The following is an 18,754-nucleotide window of genomic DNA, read 5'->3' on the forward strand; positions in this document are numbered from 1 at the left end:
TTCCAATGATACGGGTTCACTAGCTCCAGTTACTTCTACACTTTCTCCAGACAGAGGCACTGCCCCTCTGCGGGTACTCTGCAGCTTTTGTGCTCGGATGCAAACGCACAAGGACACGCAGTGGGACAGAACTGGAAATGTTCAACAAGAGCCGAATGCAAGAAGATTTCTTTCCGCAGGTGTGTGGGCACACATTTAAGCTTAAACCAGTGACCAAACTGTCTTTCAATTACAGCTGGGTTCAGCTAATCCCAATCTTTTAAACATCTGCAGATCTCATGGGAAACTGATTTCTTTACATAATGTAAAGGAGATTTTTAGGCAAAAGTCAAACTTAATAAATGTGTTTTTTCCTTTTTCAGTGTAAAGGTACAAGATCCATAGACTGGAAGAATTTACCCACTTCCCTGATCAATTAAGTCTAATATTTTGTGCAAAAAACAGCCCCCAAGATGCTAGGAATAAAATACCGCAGTAACAGTAACAATAATGTTCTCAAGCTATAAAAACACTAAACCAAACTTCCAGTCTCAATTTGCATTTCCCAAAGTGAGCTCTAACTTTAACATATTGTAATAATGTTGTATTAAATCTTGGGGGTTTGTTCTTTGGCTTTTGGTGGGATGCCCAGAAGTACTGGGCACTTTACACAATCACACTTTCCAGTACTGAATACATACAAATCAAAGCTTAATCAAAGCTTAATCAAAGAGGATGACTTCACATAACTAACGAGAATTATTCCAATTTTGTACTCAAGATACATAGGAACTTTCTAGGGGAAAACAAACTAGAAAAAAATAAAATTCAGAACACATAACCACCACACACAAATCTCCAGAGAAGCTAGGAGCGGGTGTGGGGAAGCAGAAGGAAATGACAATCTTGGCTTTGAATGTCTGCATAGGACAAACCTTTATTATTTTTATTATACCTTTATAGCAAAATTTAATTTCCAGAAAGTTAAAAACAGTAGACATCCACAACATTATCAGCTTAGAATATGAAATTGATAAACAGGTATTTTGGTGAATGGTTCACTTATTCCAAAGATGAGGTCTCAGTTTCTAGAAAATAGAATTATAGTTCAAGATTATAAATCTGTTCTTTCTACTGTAACAACATTCCAATACATTCTTTTAATCCCATATGCTAAGACCCTCCCACAATTCACAGAAATGTCATGGCCACATTTTTAGCATTATTTGCAAAATGGATGTAATATTTTTTATGAAGAATACTTACTTCCTTTTGGATACTATCTAGAAAGACACATGAATTTTTCACAATACAAGACCCAAAAATATAAAGCCACCTAAATCTTCGGAAGCAGATATATCCTACTGAATATTACATATGTTGGGCAAAACCTGAAACCAGTCATATGCCAGTGGTACAAGAGGGCATAACAAAGAAAACAAAGAACAGCCTTTGCTAAATTCTTTCTGACCATGCAAGTGTCAGATGGATAGAAAGAAAGAGGACAGATTCCCCATAATATGCCAAAGAAATGTACTACAATAGCTCAATAATCCTACATATTAAAAAAGAATATGCACTGGTCTTCACTGTATTCTGAAAATAAAAAAGAGATAGAATTACACATGCACATACTAGTACAAGACCATTCTCTATAAAAATTGCTCTAGAATTCTACCCAGTTTCAAAGTAGATGAAGATTTTCTTCTAGAATACTATCCCAGAGGGCAAGAAAACTGACACTAAACCCCTCACTTTACAGCTCATCAGAAAGTTCATAAACAGCTTTGAAAAAAAAGCTATTCTTCATAATAAGATTAGTTTTTGTGATCCAAAATGATCAGTCCATGAGAAGTAAGATTGATGCAATCACAGTGGTAATCAAGGTAGTGGCTCAACCTGTTCACCAATAGCTGAAATCATGACAGGTAGTCAGGATGAGACTACAGATGTTTATGAAATGTTAACTGGGCATTTCACTCAGTTCTGAGGCAGAATTAACAGCCTCATGTACCGACCCTATGATTTAATTGCCTGCTATAATACTCTGATAGTTTAGCAGTTCAAGATATCATCATTGTTAACTCACTGATATATCGATTCAATTTCACTCCTGACCTGGATTTACTGCATTGCTCATTCTTATTTAGCACTTCAGACTGTAGCTATAAGTAAGTGAGACTTGCCTGACTCTTTTTTTTTGTCCATTAGGAACAAGTAAGAACCGCTTCCTTATTCAGCTTTCAAACAGGACTTATAACTACGAGTCCAAAAGATTTATCATGCTGCTTTTGGCTGGGGTAGAGTTAATTTTCTTCATAGTGTCCAGTATGGGGCTATTGTTTTGGATTTGTGCTGAATACAGGGTTGATAATACAGGGATGTTTTCGGTATTGCTGAAGAGTGGGCTAAGGCCTTTCACACAAGGACAAGGCCTTTTCTGCTTTTTGTACTGCCATGCTGAGGAGGAGATTGGGGGCTGCACGGGAGGTTGGGAGGAGACACGACTGGGACAGGTGACCCAAACTGACCAAAGGGATATTCCATACCATATGACATCACACTCAGTATATAAACTGGAGAAAAGAAGGAGGAAGGAGGGGATGTCTGGAGTGATGGCATTTGTCTTCTGAAGTAACCATAGTACATGATGGAGCCCTGCTCTCCTGGAGACGGCTGAATGTCTGTCTGCCCACGGGAAGCAGTGAATTGCTTCCTTGCTTTGCTTTCCCTGTGTGCATGGCTTTTGCCATCCCTATTAAACTGTCTTTATCTCAACCCAAGAACTTTTTAGCTTTTATCCTTCCAACTCTGTCCATGAGCTCACTGGTGGGGGAGTGAGTGAGCACTTGTGTGTTATTTTGATAGCTGGCTGGGTTTAAATCATGACATTTATTTAAAAACAACTGTCTGCATCTTTATGTTAATGTATTTACCCCTCAAAATGAAAAATACATTATAAAAGAACATATATTCTTTTACACTCATGATTTCATACATCTCTAATTAGTATAAAACCAGTGACAAATGTTTGCCACTTCAGCCAGGTAAAAAGATCTGCAGTGGAAATCCCTATTGCTAGAATAAAACACATTCACTAGTAATTGATCAAGATGTATCTTCTGATACAGGTTTCCCACTGGCCTTTCACACTGAAATGTCTTTACATTTGGATGATATACTTTACTTACAGTTACTGTCCCCAGGCAAATGGTAAAACCATTGTTGCCCCATACTATGTGCAAAGACCCTCAGGGAAAACCAGATGGTTATTGACTCACTTCACAACGTTATTGTATTAACAAGATCCACTGATAAGTGGCTTCCCACACTTAAGTTATGAGAACCTTTCTTCTGGAATTCACCAGGCACTTGGAGGCTATTTATGCTGCCATTAACAGCATATGCTGTGCACACATACAACACTTAGTGACAGAATGATTTGCAGGGCATGGAGTAGGCTAGAGAAAAGGGATGCTGAGCTGTCAAAGTAACGTCTCATTAAATCATATGAAAATAGTGAAGAGAAAAGAATAGGACATAGGGAGAAGTGGAATAAAAACAATTTAAATAGCTTTCATGCTGTTTCTAGGAGACCATGTAACATAGCTGCTGAATGGAAGATGCCTGCTGTCAGCAACAAGCAACAGTAATATAGAAGGGCAGGGGGCTGAAAGAGGGAAAAGAAAGGGGTACATGCAGACACCGGTTATTAATCACATTTCGGATCGTCAATTTCCTCTAGAGAACTAAATTAAATAAAGCATGACAAAGCCAATATAACCCATGGAAAATTTAAACAAAGAAAAGCCTCAGCTTTACTAAAACAAGGATGATGATAAATAGAAACACAACATTGGCACTTTGATAGACGTGGAAGTGTTTTATAGCTCTACCAGAACTACTAAGGTAGACTTTGTACACAAGACTGAGCTGACACCATAGGGCATTTCTTTTGCAGAAACAAGAACAATTTGGCCAACAGAAGAGTATGGTTGAAAGGAATCCGTGCCTTAGAGACAGATGATCCTGAAATGTTGCTCTTCAGCCTCAGGCCAGTTACAGAAGTAGCTCAGGAAATGTTTTTACAGATGAGAGGACACGTCGGTACATAAAGTCCCAGTTCCAAAGAACAGGAAGCCTCACTGCTAATTTCTTTTTTTACTTTTTAAGAAACCTACCTTTCCATTTACAGTTATCTGACAAGTCCAATCACCTTTTTGAGGACTCAAAGGAAAAAGAAAAGGCCTGACAACTTACATGTCGGGAATAGTTTTGTATTATTTATACATTATGATCACAATTTTTGTTTCAATTTCTAAGTATCTTCCATCTCAAAAAGCCTAAAAACTTACAGTTTGCTTTTTCATCATCCTCATTTATAAATAAGAACAGCAATTTCTGTTTCATACACAAAGAATACTCTGGTTCAGGGAAGACCAAATTACTTGACTACAGCTATAGAATAAGTCAATAGTAGAGCTAAGAATCCTAGAATGTCCCGAGCTGGAGGGGACCCATAAGGATCATCACTCTAACTCCTGGCCCTACACAGGACAACCCAAAGAGTCACACCATGTGCCCGAGGGAATTGTCCAAACATATTGAACTCTGTCAGGCTTTGTGCTGTGACCACTTCCCTGGGGAGCCTGTTCCAGTGACCAACCACCCTCCGGGTGAAGACATTTTTCCTAATATCCAACTAAACCTCCCAAACACAGTATCAGGCCATTCCCTCAGGTCCTGCCACTGGTCACCACTGAGAAGAGATCAGTGCCTGCCCTTCACTTCCTCCCACAAGGAAGCTGCAGACTGCAGTGAAGTCTCCCTTCAGTTTCCTCCAGGCTGAACAAGCCAAGTGATCTCAGCCACTCCTTAAACGGCTTCCCCTCAAGGCTCTTCACCATCTTCGTTGCCCTTCTTTGAACACTCTCTAAGGGCTTAATATCTTCCTTATATTGTGGCGCCCAAAACTGCATACAATATTTCAGGTGAGGCCACCCCAGTGCAGATCAGAGTGGGACAATCCCCTTCCTTGCCTGGCTGATGATGCTGGGGCTGATGCCCCCCAGGACATGGCTGGCTCTCCTGGCTGCCAGGGCACATTGCTTGGATAGATTGTAGCTGTTCCAGTTCCCAGTCTTTTGCTTCAGTTACACAATTACAGAACTGCAGAAGCAAATTCAGGCTGAGAATGTTGCCAACTGGCCATCAGACAAAAAAAGGAGATCGTTTAAAGAGATCCCTTATAGAAGGATTTCATTGGTGGACCTCACAAGGTAGCACAATGAAGAGAATGATTTGATTCAAGAAAGTGGAGGAAGGCTTAGCAGATACCACAGTTTTGCACCACCAGCTTCACAGAACTTCAAGACACAAATCTGGTAGACTACATACACACATACTTATGTATGTAGTAGATAGCATTAAGTGCCACGGGCAACTTTGTTAAAGTTACTGTATACCAGAAAAGGCAACAGTATTTAATACAGAGCTTGATACTGAAAGGAAATGGAATTGCAATTAACTGCATAGTTTTCCAAGGTCATTTCTTTGAGGTTATTTGGATAAAGGCATTTTGGAGACAGACATATTAGACATTAGTTGCAACAAGAAGATGCAAAAAAGTGCAGATCAAGTTTGCAGCATTTAAACTTCATGTGGCAACTACTCCAGCAGACATTTGGCCCAAACTGTTCTCTGCAAAGAATACTTGAAACAAACTAATTGGAGAAGTGCTGCCCACTCATCAAAACTGGATCTGTTCATAGGGATATACCTTTTCAACATTAAAAACCTGTATCGGACTTGAGCTGAAGGTCTCAGCATAGATAACACGCCTGAAAAGGCACTTTCTTCTGTCATCTGCTGGTTTCAATGAATTGTCACGTTCTTATAAGAAATACACCAACATGAAGTTAACAGTCTAATAATTTCAGAAGTTTCAGATGCATGGTTCTACCTCAACTGAAATATAACCAAACTTTTTTTATTTAATTAGATCTGTACAGATAATACATCTATGAAAAATACTGGTATAAAAAGTCAATCCACAAAATGAATGAGCAATCCACAAAACTCCCAGATTCTCTGGATTGGAGATTCTCAAACTATGAATAAGGACTCCTAAAGCCTCCTAAAGAAGCATGCAATATACTTTTATCCTGCAGAAGATATAAAACAGTAGAAAAGGCTGCATGCCTCCATGGAGGCAGATTATAAGGCTCACATAAGGTACTATGTTCTAAAGTGGTGCAAATCATCTGATTTACAGTAACTATCTCTGTGTACTCTTTACCCACAGCAAGTGTAAAACAATTTGAATTAGGAACACCACAGTTATTTGGAAAGTAAATTTCCTAAGACTTGTTATATACCACAGAGCTGCTAAGACCCATTGCTTTTAATAAAGCTTTACTCCACAAGGCCCAATCTGTCTGCAACAAAGAGAGAACATCTCTGCTAAGTCTGAAAACTGCAGAAAAGGTAGCAGACATTTCAGACACGAGACTCGGGGTTATTGCCAAATTGATCATAGTAGGTTGGCTGATAAAATCTTAATGCTTAATACTTAAAAGACCATGGAAGAAAGCACTGGTTTGTAAACTCTCAAGAGGGAGTACTGTTGTTAACCAATGACACAGCTTTGCAACCACCTTGCACTGAGCTCAGTACTACTTAGCAATGTAGGGCCAAAACAAACTACAGTCATACCTCATATCAACCAAGTAGGCACTCCGGAAATGCATAACTTCTAGCAGTTTGATATAGGAAAGCTACTTTTCCCACAAAAATTAGTGTAATAAATGGGGGATATATGCAGGAAAAGAGACTTTAAATACACAGAGTACAAGAATGTATGAGATATATATATTGTATATACTGTCATATGATAGTATGAACACATACGAGAATCACATGGTGGTTGAGGTTGAGAGGGACCTCTGGAGATCACAGGGTCTAACCTTCTTACTGAAGCAGGGTCACTTTAAACAGGTTACTGAGGACCATGTTCAGACGACTTATAAGGAAGAATTTTTTTACAATGTAGGTGGTAAGATACTGTAACAGGTTACCCAGAGAAGTGGTGAATGCCTCATCCCTGGAAAAATTCAAATCAGGTTAGACAAGGCTCTCAGCAAACTGCTCTAGTTGAAGACGTCCCTGCTTATTGCAGGGGACTGGACTGGATGACCTTTGAAGGTCCCTTCCAACCCAAACTACTCTATGATTCTATGTTCAGATGACTTCTGAATATCTCCAAGGTGGGAGACTCCACAACTCACTGAGCAATCGATTCAAGTGCCTGGTCCCCCTCACAGTGGAAAAATGTTCCCTTATGTTTAGTAGTGTCTCCATTTGTGCCATTCCCTCCTGTTCTGCCACAGAGCACCACTGAAAAGAGTCTGGGCCCATCTTCTTTATACCATCCTCTTTGGTATTTGTACACATTAACATCCTCCAATCCTTCCCTTCTCCAGGCGGGACAGTCCTAGCTCGCTCTCAGCCTTTCCTCACAGGAGAAATGCACCAAACCTTTAATCGTCAAGCAAGATCAGGTCTACTGATTCTTCAAATAAAAGTGATCAGGATCTGAGTCATCCAACCAAGGAGGTGCTGACATTTCACAATGGAGAATGTCATAGATTTTAATCACCAACAGATTTCATTGTTGTCACTTTCCTTGAGTAATTTTATGTAAAAAGATAGAAAAGCAAGGTGATTATATCAATTAGCATTGCACTGTATTAAGTGATCAGCAACAGAACTCTGAAGTGGAGGATAAAGAAGAAACAGATACAGCAAGGTGTGGCTGCACTTGAGTAGCTAAATCTAGTTCTCTGTGATCAGATTTCCATTTAACATTCAAGATCTCATAGAATCTACCTGAAGGTAGCTGAATGCTCAAACCTATGGCAACACAGATCAGCCATACTGAACTGCTTGCAAAGAGGGAAGCATTTCTTACCATCAGAGTAGTCTTGGTCCTCTGCAGAGCTCAATGCTGGAGCAGCACTCTAAATGTTAATTGCTGCTGCTCGCCCCTGCCTGCCTTTTAAATGAGGAGAGGAAAAAAAAGTATGTTAACAGGATTGAAGAGAAACAAATGCAGAAGGGAAAACAAAAATAATAAAAAAAGTGAATTTGGCAGATGGATCACGATGTCAAGAGGTAAAGTATCATTAGGGGATAAACAGTCTTTCTGAGGCAGAGTGTGGAAAGCTTCCCTTGTCATATCACAAAGTAGCTTACGGGAGAGGAGTTAATAGGTTTAAATACTTTCTCCAGTTCACCAGGATCTCCGCGAGCGCTGTCTGGAATGCGGCAATGGCCGGGCCTGCAGCGCCCCCGCGCGGCCGCGGCCCCACGGCGCGGGGCACAGCCAGCAAGTGCCACTGGGAAGGACACAGAGCATCGTTATGGAGCAAAAAGCCCCTTCTGACACCTAATACCTCGCACAGGATCCGGCATAAGCTGTACCTTTAACTCATTTACTCTGCTGACTTAGTTAAATACAAAAAAAGCTAACTAGAACAGCAGATAAAATAAACAGATTTGGGTTACACAGATACCAGCCTGTGCCTTGGTTACATCTCATTTGGTACGTTCTTGGTTACGTCTTGATTTCCTGGTTAGTCTCAGTTTTAAACCACAAAACTTTCTCTTGCCTCAAACACTGACGGGCTGCCACAGTACACCTGGAACTGATGTTTGCTATTCCGTAGCAGTTGTTACCCACACATGCATCTACTCCATTTAGTTATGCACATGATGGGCATGTAAAATTGTCTCATTATTTTAGAAGGTCATGCTGCTGCACTGTTTGGAAATATGACAATCCCTGAAGTTTAAACTCTTATTTTACTGCAGTATTTATATAGCACAGATCTTCCAATTCTCCTTTCAGTAGGGCAGTAGATACACAGTGCAAGCTAGGAAACGAAGTCATTATGACGCAATCTGATGAAATAATGGATTGTGCTAGGAATACATGTACTTTGGAGAGCTTTCCATCCCTTACGCATTCATTACCAGAAAGCAAGCAGACACAGCCTCCAATTCACAGATCCCAGGAAATAAGAACACAGTAGTCACAACACAGTTTTATTTATTGCAAAGCATTTGATTTAACTAAGAAAGTGCTATCAGAAGAAACCAGAAATCTCTAGAAAAGCAAAGATAAGAAGATAGTACTCCCAATGGCATTTAATAGTAAAAGAACTTCACATATCTATTTCTTTCATGAAGTATTTGCAATCACTCCTGCAACTACACGGCCTTTGTAGTAATTCTGGTTGGTAGGCAGCAGTTCCCAAGATAGACTTACTTAGCTCGACCCAAAGCCAGCTGTAAATTGAGCATAATCCTGATGGCTCTCCTTCAGGACCAATTTTTCCACCTCTTCTCCCAAGGAGACTCTAGTTTCAGTTGTGCTCTCAACATCCCTCCTATTTGCTACTCTTGATATCACTGTAAGTTTTAAAAGCCCATACTGAGCTCAGACTTTATCTACTGTATCACTGCTTAACTAAATCAGCTCAACTGTTACAGTTCTTTTTCCAAACACCAGTAAAGTCGGTATGTTCAGAGTACATACTTCTTCCAGACCACCCAACAAGTCACAGAAGTGGAATATCGGCACTGACATATTTCACTGTCATTCAAACCACCGTGGTTGCAGCCAGAAGCACTTACTCTCAATTTGAAAAAGTTGGTTTGCAGAAATACAAAGGCACATTAAAAAAACCCACAACCTTCTGATTATACAATTCAAAGCCATAGTCCAAAATCTAGTACTATTCCTGATAAACGGATGAGACAAGATGTGCTTTACATTCCAGGATATAGCCTCTAGGCTCATGTAATCATCAGCTCAGGCTAGTGACCAGAATTCTTACTTCAACAATGCACTGTCATTACATGCTGACTTGGCATTACTTACAGAGACAGGAGGAGAAGGGAATAGCAATATTATATACTTCATGTATATATACAGTAATCACAACATCTTCCACATTTATTTCCTTCTGGCTTTACAAGAGTTGCAAAAAGAAACCTGCCTTTCACTTACCTCTATATCTAACTGCCAACACAGGGTATATGAAATGGCAGAACAAGAAATTACAACTTAATAAGAAGACTATAAAGAGAATGCTCAACGAGAAAGGATGGGAGAAGCAAATTCCTAAAACCATCTACTTGGCTCATATTCCCTTTAAGAATGGCTGTCAATATAAATGCTGTATTAGCATCTTATTCTCTTAAAGGAAAAATATAAAACACACTTATGTTTCCCACAGATATGTCATGGTATTTTAACAGTAAGTTGCTAGAGAACCTCATCGCTCTCTGGATTGTTTAAGCCATCCACAACGACTGTGAGTGATTAAGCTTTAAAAGTCACTGAACTGGAGACAAAGCTCAGAATGTATCATCACTTGTGGAAACGTTAGCAGCTTCTGTTCAAAAGGAAGAAACACCTATTTTGTTGCAAATATACAAGGTCTACAACTTTTACACAGTGGGAAAAATCTGTTCCCTGTATAAATCCAGGGCATCTCATTGCAAACAAGGTTTTTAATTAGAAGTGGTATTTTTGAGCCTCCTGCTGACTTACAGCATCTCACTGCCTCCTCCTCAGATGGCTAAACTGGCTTCCAAGAGAGACAGTGGAAAGAAACAAAATCACTATAATTCCGAACTTTGACAAATCTCTGCTGGGGACAATTTCAATAGCAGGATGCTGCAGAGAGAGGTAACAAGAGAAAAAATGACTACTTTCAAAGTCTTCCCTAATGAAGGTTCAAAACATCACAAACAAGACAGCAGAGGAGGCATTTTATTCCTAAGCCTACAGACAGGATGATCAAGCAGGACAATTTTAATCAGAAACCGTATTGTTAAAGAGAATGCAGAACGATGTCTGCACCTCAGTGGGTGAAGCCTTCTTTTGAATGCAAAAGTAGTTAGAGGTTGGCTAGACCTCTGGCTGGGAGGTTGCCTCAAATGTCAGCACTGACAAAGCTTTAGCCCTCTCAGAAAATAGGCAGATATAAGCTCTCAAATCAGACAGAGAAATAAGACTTTTTGGCCAGAACACGTTCTGCAATTTATTGCAAAGAGTTTATACTGACTGCCAACACTGTACCTTCAGGAGGCTCTTCCCGCAGATGAGGAGGCAATTCTTCACTTGTAGTCTCAGTTTCATCATCCACCATCTGTGTTTCTAAGCTAGGGCCCTGCAGAATGAAAGAGCAAGAGGAGGTAAGTTGGAGAAAGTTCAGAAATGGATGGCAAAAATGAATTGAGGACTAGATAATATACCAGACAGTAAGGACATAAGGAGCTCACTTTAGCTGATGAGAAAGAAAGCTGCTGGGAGATTTGTTTGCAGTCAAAGTACTTATAGAAAGGGAAAAGAAAAAAAAAGGAGGGGAAAAAAAGGACTCTTCAAGTTAGCACAATTTCTAAATTACTTGTTTCCAAAACTTATATAACAAAAATAATAAATTCAAATTCCATTTACCAAGAGTGTCAGCAGATTCACCATATTTGTAATTTTCAGGGAAAAATCTTAATCTTTGATTTTTCTAATCAAGACAGATTCTGAAATACCTCTTTTTTCAAAGGAAAACAAAGCAAACAGACTTAAAATTTTCTAGCCATTGACCATGTAGTTTTCCTCTACATGCCCAATACATCCATTTGTACCTCCAAGTGTGACATGCCAAACTAATCATTCCTGAAAAATTACGAGGCTACTCTCCAAAGTTTTGCATTTCCACTTTCCAACCTTCACAATCTTGTAAAAACCCTGCAATGTTACTGCTGGAAGGACTTGAGTAGAGCCATCAGATTCATAACTGTATTTAAGGCTGCTGAGCTCACTTTGCACACACAATATTTTTATGACTTGTGGAGCTATAAAAATGTAGTTGCTTTTTCAGTTTCAAACTACCACAAGGGAAAAAAAAAACAAAACCAAAAAACCACCATCTGCTTCCACCAACTGACTTTTTTTTAAGTAACAGCAGAGTAAACACTAGGCATAGCTACAGGACTCCTCAAAAAAAAAACCTAACAAATTTTCTACTTTGTAATGCCAGTACAGTGAAGAGTGAAACCAGAAACTTCACAGTCATCAGAAAATGAAGCTTCTGTGCACTCTGAAAACATGACTGGGTTTGTAGTCTGAACTATCTGAACATGTGTACTAGCATACCATATCATAGCTGGAATGTTACAGAAATACAGCTGGTAAATCAACAGCTTGCAAAATTTTATTATTTGAACTCCGGAAGAAAAGGGATCATAGCATTAAAGCTGCAGTATTTATTTTCATACTTTCCAAACCCTGTGACTGAAAGGTTACCACCAAAGAACTGCACACTTTCTCTCTTTCCTCAGTTTGAATATTAGTGGAGACTTACACAGTTTTCAAATCCCATCCTTTGCACAAGTAGCTTACGTTTTCATTCATTCCCCATTTTTTCAACAAAATGGACATGAAAACAAAAAGCATCACCACATTGTTTTCAGAGTCTTAAAGAAGAGAAAAAACAGACCATCCAGGTGAAGTGTACAGGCCTGTTGCGACAGTGCCAGCATCACACCTTGCTTTCTGCCATCCATGACTATGCAAGCTTTACCTAAGCTATTTACCTTTTTCTCCTTACATAAAAACACCTGGTATCAAAATTGCCCAGCTTTGGTCAGTTAACAGTTCAAACATTAAGTCATGCCTTGTAGTAGCTATCATGGAAAGGAAAAAAAAATTTACCACAGGGTACAGATGGGAAAGTAGTAAGTTGCCTCACTCAGTTTAATTTAAAAAATCAAATCCCAGAGTCAGTAATCAACAACAAGCTCTACCCATCTCCTCACTTCACCTAAATGTGATCTAGATGTTAAGAATGTGTAACAATTCTGGACAGGAGTAACAAACTGAATATAGAGTATGTATTTGAATAAGTATCTACATCAACCACAGGCAATAAATGTATATACATTTCTTTCCTACCCACTAATGCCACAGAGAGAAAGGAGAAGAGACTACATTAGTAAACCAGATCAGAACATTTATTTTTCATATAAAAGATGAAGACATTTAGGACATAAGGTAAAAATATCTGCCTTGCAAACATTCTGAACCACAACTATAAGAACTCCTAAACGAGAAGTGGTCTTGAATGTGAATCCTGTGCCTGTACTTTCCAGCTGGCAATAACAAAATTACTTTAATTTTTAAAAAAAGTAATGGAGTCCTGTGCACATGCTAACTGTATGCTGCCCAAGGAGACAGTCCAACTTAAAGGGACTGCAGAAAAGCCAGCACGAAAACCAAGACCTTTCCTTCTTCAAAACAGTCAGTAGTCTCAATTTGCTACCAGGAGATAAACCTGCTCAGTGGCTTCTCCCAGCAACAGCCCATGATAAGTGATGCTGGTCTGGGTTACAGTTGTTGTCATCTACATAAAGACAAAGAGCATGCCAAATGCTATCAAAAATGAGTGATGGCTTTATACTGGTTTTTTTTTTTTCTCCTTATGCATGAACTACTTACTCTTCAGTGTTCACCAGCAATACAACTCTTTCAGTATGACTGTTATATCTGACAACACTTACCCCAAAACAAAGATTTATATTAGTTGAGGGTCAGCCCTGTACCTAAGCTAGCACTTACACATGCTGTTTGACATCATTTACTTCCCTCCAATTCAAAACTTTACTTGCTACTGGAATCCTAAGGAAAAAAGTACTCCATACAAGATTGCTACTTCTACAGAACATTCTCAATTAACAGAAATGGCCAGAACTTTTGAGGATATTTTTTTTCACTACTCAAAAACAATAAATCATAACACAGCATACTTTTAACTGTATTTGGTATACATTTCCTGTATGGTTTTGAGAGTCCTTCAAAAAATTATTTACACAGGAAAAAAAATTTATTTACAAACTTATTTTTCTCAATTTAATGTTAAAAATTTAAAACAGTGTAGACTGAAGCATGGTATGTCAAGTAATCAGAAACTTAACTTTTCCAAGAAATGTTTTGCAAGAAACCTTGAAATCTTAATACTTCCTCATTCCTGAAATGAAGTTAGAAGTGTTTTCTACAGAGTAACTCCAATTATTATCTCATTGATATGTCACCACTATATATATATTCATCTATAATACAGGGAGCTTGTAGAAGTAGTGTCATAAACATCAGTTCATCAGATTTCAGCATATCAGTCTAATCGTTGACACCAATAAGTAAGTGTGCACAGTTTGGAACTGAAATTCACCAATTAAAATGTAAAGCATTAACAGTACATGAAATCCTGGGTTCCCAAATACATATGTAGAAGTAATATTTAAGGCTCAAACCTGACAGGTATTATTAACAAGATTACAAAGTCTCTTTACAATACCTTCGTATCTTATACTAGCATGTCCATTGCTTTTTCAGTTATATCTTCTGATTTCAATTCACCAAGCCTGCTGCAAGCTTGGTTATTAATATTTAAGATATCTACACTTCTGGCAGCACAGTAATAATCTACAGCAATCAAAAATTCCAGGAAATTGTCTTCTAAGGTTTATAACTAAGTTAAAGTTGTTGGTCTCACTGTTTGGGCTTTTTTTAACATTATTATTTCAAGAATGAGGCATCAGTTATGTTTTGGTTTTTCATTAAGGATCCATGACAGATGAGTAGGGGAATGGGACGCATACAACTGTATAAGTTATTGGCTTGTAGATTCCATAATAATCTTCTGGAGCTGCAACCATGGCAGAAGGAATGTACACAGATTTCTTTTGCTAGGATGCAGGAAGACAGTTCAGAAACATGAGTAGATATTAACTGCAGATTATTCTTTCAATTATTTAGGGTCTATAATTAAGAATGTGGTGCCATTCCTCACTAGAGCCACTGAGGAGAATGAACTTAAATAGATATTATTACAGAAATAGGTTATGGTGCAGAGCCTAGGACATATAAGAAAAATCCCCTGGCTCTCCAAAGACAGTCCCTGTTCTCACTAGGAATCAGTTCATACAATGCTTTTCAGAACTTGATGAGTTTCTAACTATGAGCACTATTAAGATTTAGTGGCAATTTTTGTATGTCATATTTTAACCCAAGATTCAAGCTGAACCGAAACAAGTGAACTCAAGCAGAGGAAATATGCACCCTTCCAAAATGAAGTTACAGATGCAATGATTTCAAAGTAGTTTACTCTCCAAACAGTTTCAACGAACTCCAACAAAGCTGAAAAACTTTGTATGAATTCAGCAAATGAAAAAGATCAAGAGGAAAATCATACACGGATTCCCACAGAAACTGCCTGAGGAATTTACAATCCTCTGTTCTGATCACACTGTATGACTACTGACCTTACAGTGCAGCTTAACTCCAATACTAGGCACTGATGTGACTTGGTAAATTAGTGTTTGTTTGCTGTATTTTACTGTGTTTCATAGAAGGCTATGTATTTATGGATAGAGAGGACTGAACTAAACAAGTGTGACAAATCACCCACAAACATTTCAAAATATACCTTACATTTTGCCATGGGATACAATACTTTTAAGAGTAATTCTGACCAGAACGTTGGTGATGCGCTTGTATTTTTAGTATATTTAAAGGCTGTATCAAGTGCTGTGATAAACCCGTGCATGACAGAAAGCAAAGTTCCTATCCAGTCAGGGTCAGAATTTTCCAAAAGGTAATGAGTTATGTTTATGACACCAAAACCAAGAGCTCCATTTATCATAACATTTGTACTAACAAATGATTTCAGCGTGCTCAGTCATAAAAAGAGCCTATACTACTTCAGTCTCAGCAGAGTATTAAGTACTCAAAATACCCACAGAGTCCAGGAATAACCCCAACACCAGTCATTCAGTATCAGCCCAGTTTGCATTTATGTCAACAGACACATGAGACTGTCACAACCATTGCCCCAAATAGGTAAGTCAACACTGGAAACGGGAAAGCTTTCTAAAAACTCCCTGCAGGCCATCTTGAAACAACCAAAACGCCAGCTCCACTGTTAGGCCTTTTAGATTCTGCTTTTGTACAAAGCACTACATTAATTATGGAATATAATCTTAAACTGAAATAAGTCTATGAATTTACTGTTCACTGGGTCAGGAATTCATTTTGCTAAGGGACAGCAAAATATAAAACCCCAAAACAAAGGCCAAGAAGGGAAACAATGAGGGAGAGCAATCAAAAGTTGAAAAAAAATATATTCTGTGAGAAATTATTAAAGAAATTAAACGAGTTTGGGGCAAATAACGTCCAAGTTTCATTTATTCACCTTCAGAGAACCACATATCTTACAATTCTGTTATTTCTTGCCATTCCTAGTGAACGCCTAAAAGACATTAAAAAAAAATCCCCTACATAAGCAAAACCAAAAGGAAATACACAACATAAATACTATTCTCCATTATACTCAATTTTATTAGTAATCTTTTTCCCCTTTCAGAACAGAAGCTGAAGGAACGTAAAGTCATGGCTTCAGCAGCAGTTTACTGTCTCAGTTCTGAAACTACCCTCTGGAAGCAATTCTAAAATCTGCAGCTTTAGTTACTACTTTCCCTGTGCATTTTCCACTGAAAATAGTATTTATTTCCTGACCTAAATCTTCATATTTCCATTCTTGCTCCTGAACACTTTACTCCAGCTTTTCCTTTATGACATTAATCTTCATATTCATTTACATTCTGGACTTGAGCCTAGAATCTCACTTCTTTCACTGTAAGAAACTGCTTCATTCCTCATAAAGCCTCTCCTTAAGAGCCCACAAGGTCAGGTTTATTTCTCTTTATGCAAATCCTCAACTACTTGCCTAAATCACATGTCCTCTGTTCTGCCCAATACTGACTTTAGGACACAGTACTCTATGTAGGCACAATTCCAATAAAGCAATTTAGCAGAGAAAAAATTAGTGGCAGCCTAGACTTCATCCCTCCACATTTGTGATCTCACTTGTAAGCTTCCCAAAACAGGTCCAGCACCTTTTTTATATTATCAAATACATCTCAACTAATAACTATAAAGGTTAGATGCAGCACTAAAGAATTACAGGACCTGGTCAGTCTCTGGGACGAAACAATCTCCAAATACAGGACAGTTTGTTAAGTGCTTTGGGAAGCTACAACAATATTTTTAAAGTATAGCAAAAGCATTGGCTATTTTTGCATCAGGTTTAATGAATGCTTATTTCATGTCCACACTACCAAAGCCCGTAGTTTTCTGCATATATGCATATTTTGTCCCTTTCTAAAATCACAAAAAAACCCAAACAAATAAAACCAATAAAAAGCAGCTCCTTTCATCCCAGCTTCACCTCCTTCAAATTGTGAATGGACTGACTGCTTGCAGATTCCAAAGGACTTGTCAGATCTAGTAACCATGAAGCTGACCTTTATCAGGCTTTCCTAAAATGACATAATTAATGACAGTGTTAAATTGGGATCTCTCTTCTGTCTACTCCTATGAAGCTTTGCAGAACTTACCTTTGAATTTTATGTTTACACAAATTCAATTCTTCCATCTTCCATATCTGAAAGTAGCTTGTGGTTCACAATGCCCTGTCTGCTTCTACGCAATTACATAAAGTCTCAATACCAGCAGAAAACAATAAGGCTGGGTATTTAAAAAAAAAAAATATTAAACAACCAGCCACCAGGTAGGTAGTTCAACTTGATGACATCATTCTCCAGGGAGCTGAGGATCTACAGGTACTTAACTTCAGCTGAAGCACGTAACTACCCAGCCACCTCCTTATTCTCTACTGCTCAGATAACCACACTCAGACAGTGGAAGTTTAAAACTATCACTGTGCCTTTGTTAGGCAGGTATCTGTTGCAGCTGCAGCTTTTATTTCAGCACTGAGTTTTCCACATATTGGGGAATTAAGACTTTCATTTAAATTTTCTTAAATGCAACAGGAACATTCCACTGAATCTGCCATCACTACTGATTTCACACCGACACCTTAGGGGTTTCCAAAGTCGGCTGGATTTTTCCTGCAGAGGGAACAAAATTGATCTGCAGCCATAAACAATTTTATTTCATTTTCCTCTAGGTTTAAGAAAGCCTCTTGATGGATGCTTTGCTTTTAATTTGGCAGAACAAAGTTCATTTATAATGAGAGTTTCTGTGCCAGGTTTCAGCCCAAGGGGAATCTGAGTTGCAGTTATAAATTCCCTAGAACACTGAAGGAAAGTACAGAAATAGAAATGCTGAGGATGACAGTAGTGTAAAATTATACCACTTTGTTCAAAGTACATTGTAAGAAAGAACTCAAAAAGCTGCATAGATTACTTGGTCTTCTCCAAATCTGGACAAACACATTAGGGAGGCAATGATTTCAGCACTTAATTTTGTCTTAACAACAGAAGTGGAGAAAAGAGGCAAGGAGAGTTTTAATAATGCAAATGCCAAATCAAGATTGAGTTCTACTGTTCTCAGCAGAACAGTCAAACCCTGTTTTTACAGCAATAAAACACTTTCGTACTGTCAGTAATCCAAATTGGGGTTTATTTGGCATAAATAAATTTTCAACAGTACTAATGACACCACAATCTATTCTCCATTCAGCACTCCAGTAAAGAGCTCGGTTTACTCTTTTTATGTTCATGCTTCATATGGAGCAGATAACACCATTTACACAGCAAACAGCCAATACAGTCTGCTCAGTGGTAGATCAGACAGTTCTAAATTTTGAATTATTTTACTGAATTTTGTTTTGGTCAATCATTTATTTTC

The 18,754-nt window shown here is 38.4% G+C and overlaps 1 protein-coding gene across 2 annotated transcripts in view; it reads right to left on the reverse strand.

Annotated features, from left to right (window-relative positions):
- The window catches only part of LOC114059275 (transmembrane protein 263-like), a 206,872-nt gene that overhangs the window by 181,755 nt on the left and 6,363 nt on the right, over positions 1-18,754 (reverse strand). For both annotated transcript variants that reach the window (XM_027887524.1, XM_027887534.1), the window contains exon 2: positions 11,129-11,219. In XM_027887524.1, the coding sequence (XP_027743325.1) occupies positions 11,129-11,219 (91 nt within the window). The remainder of the gene's footprint in view (positions 1-11,128; positions 11,220-18,754) is intronic.

The sequence above is a fragment of the Empidonax traillii genome, unplaced genomic scaffold (genome assembly GCF_003031625.1).
Source record: "Empidonax traillii isolate 1590-97213 ecotype Southwest subspecies unplaced genomic scaffold, ASM303162v1 scaffold11:size2795301, whole genome shotgun sequence".
In the NCBI taxonomy this organism is placed as follows: Eukaryota; Metazoa; Chordata; class Aves; order Passeriformes; family Tyrannidae; genus Empidonax; species Empidonax traillii.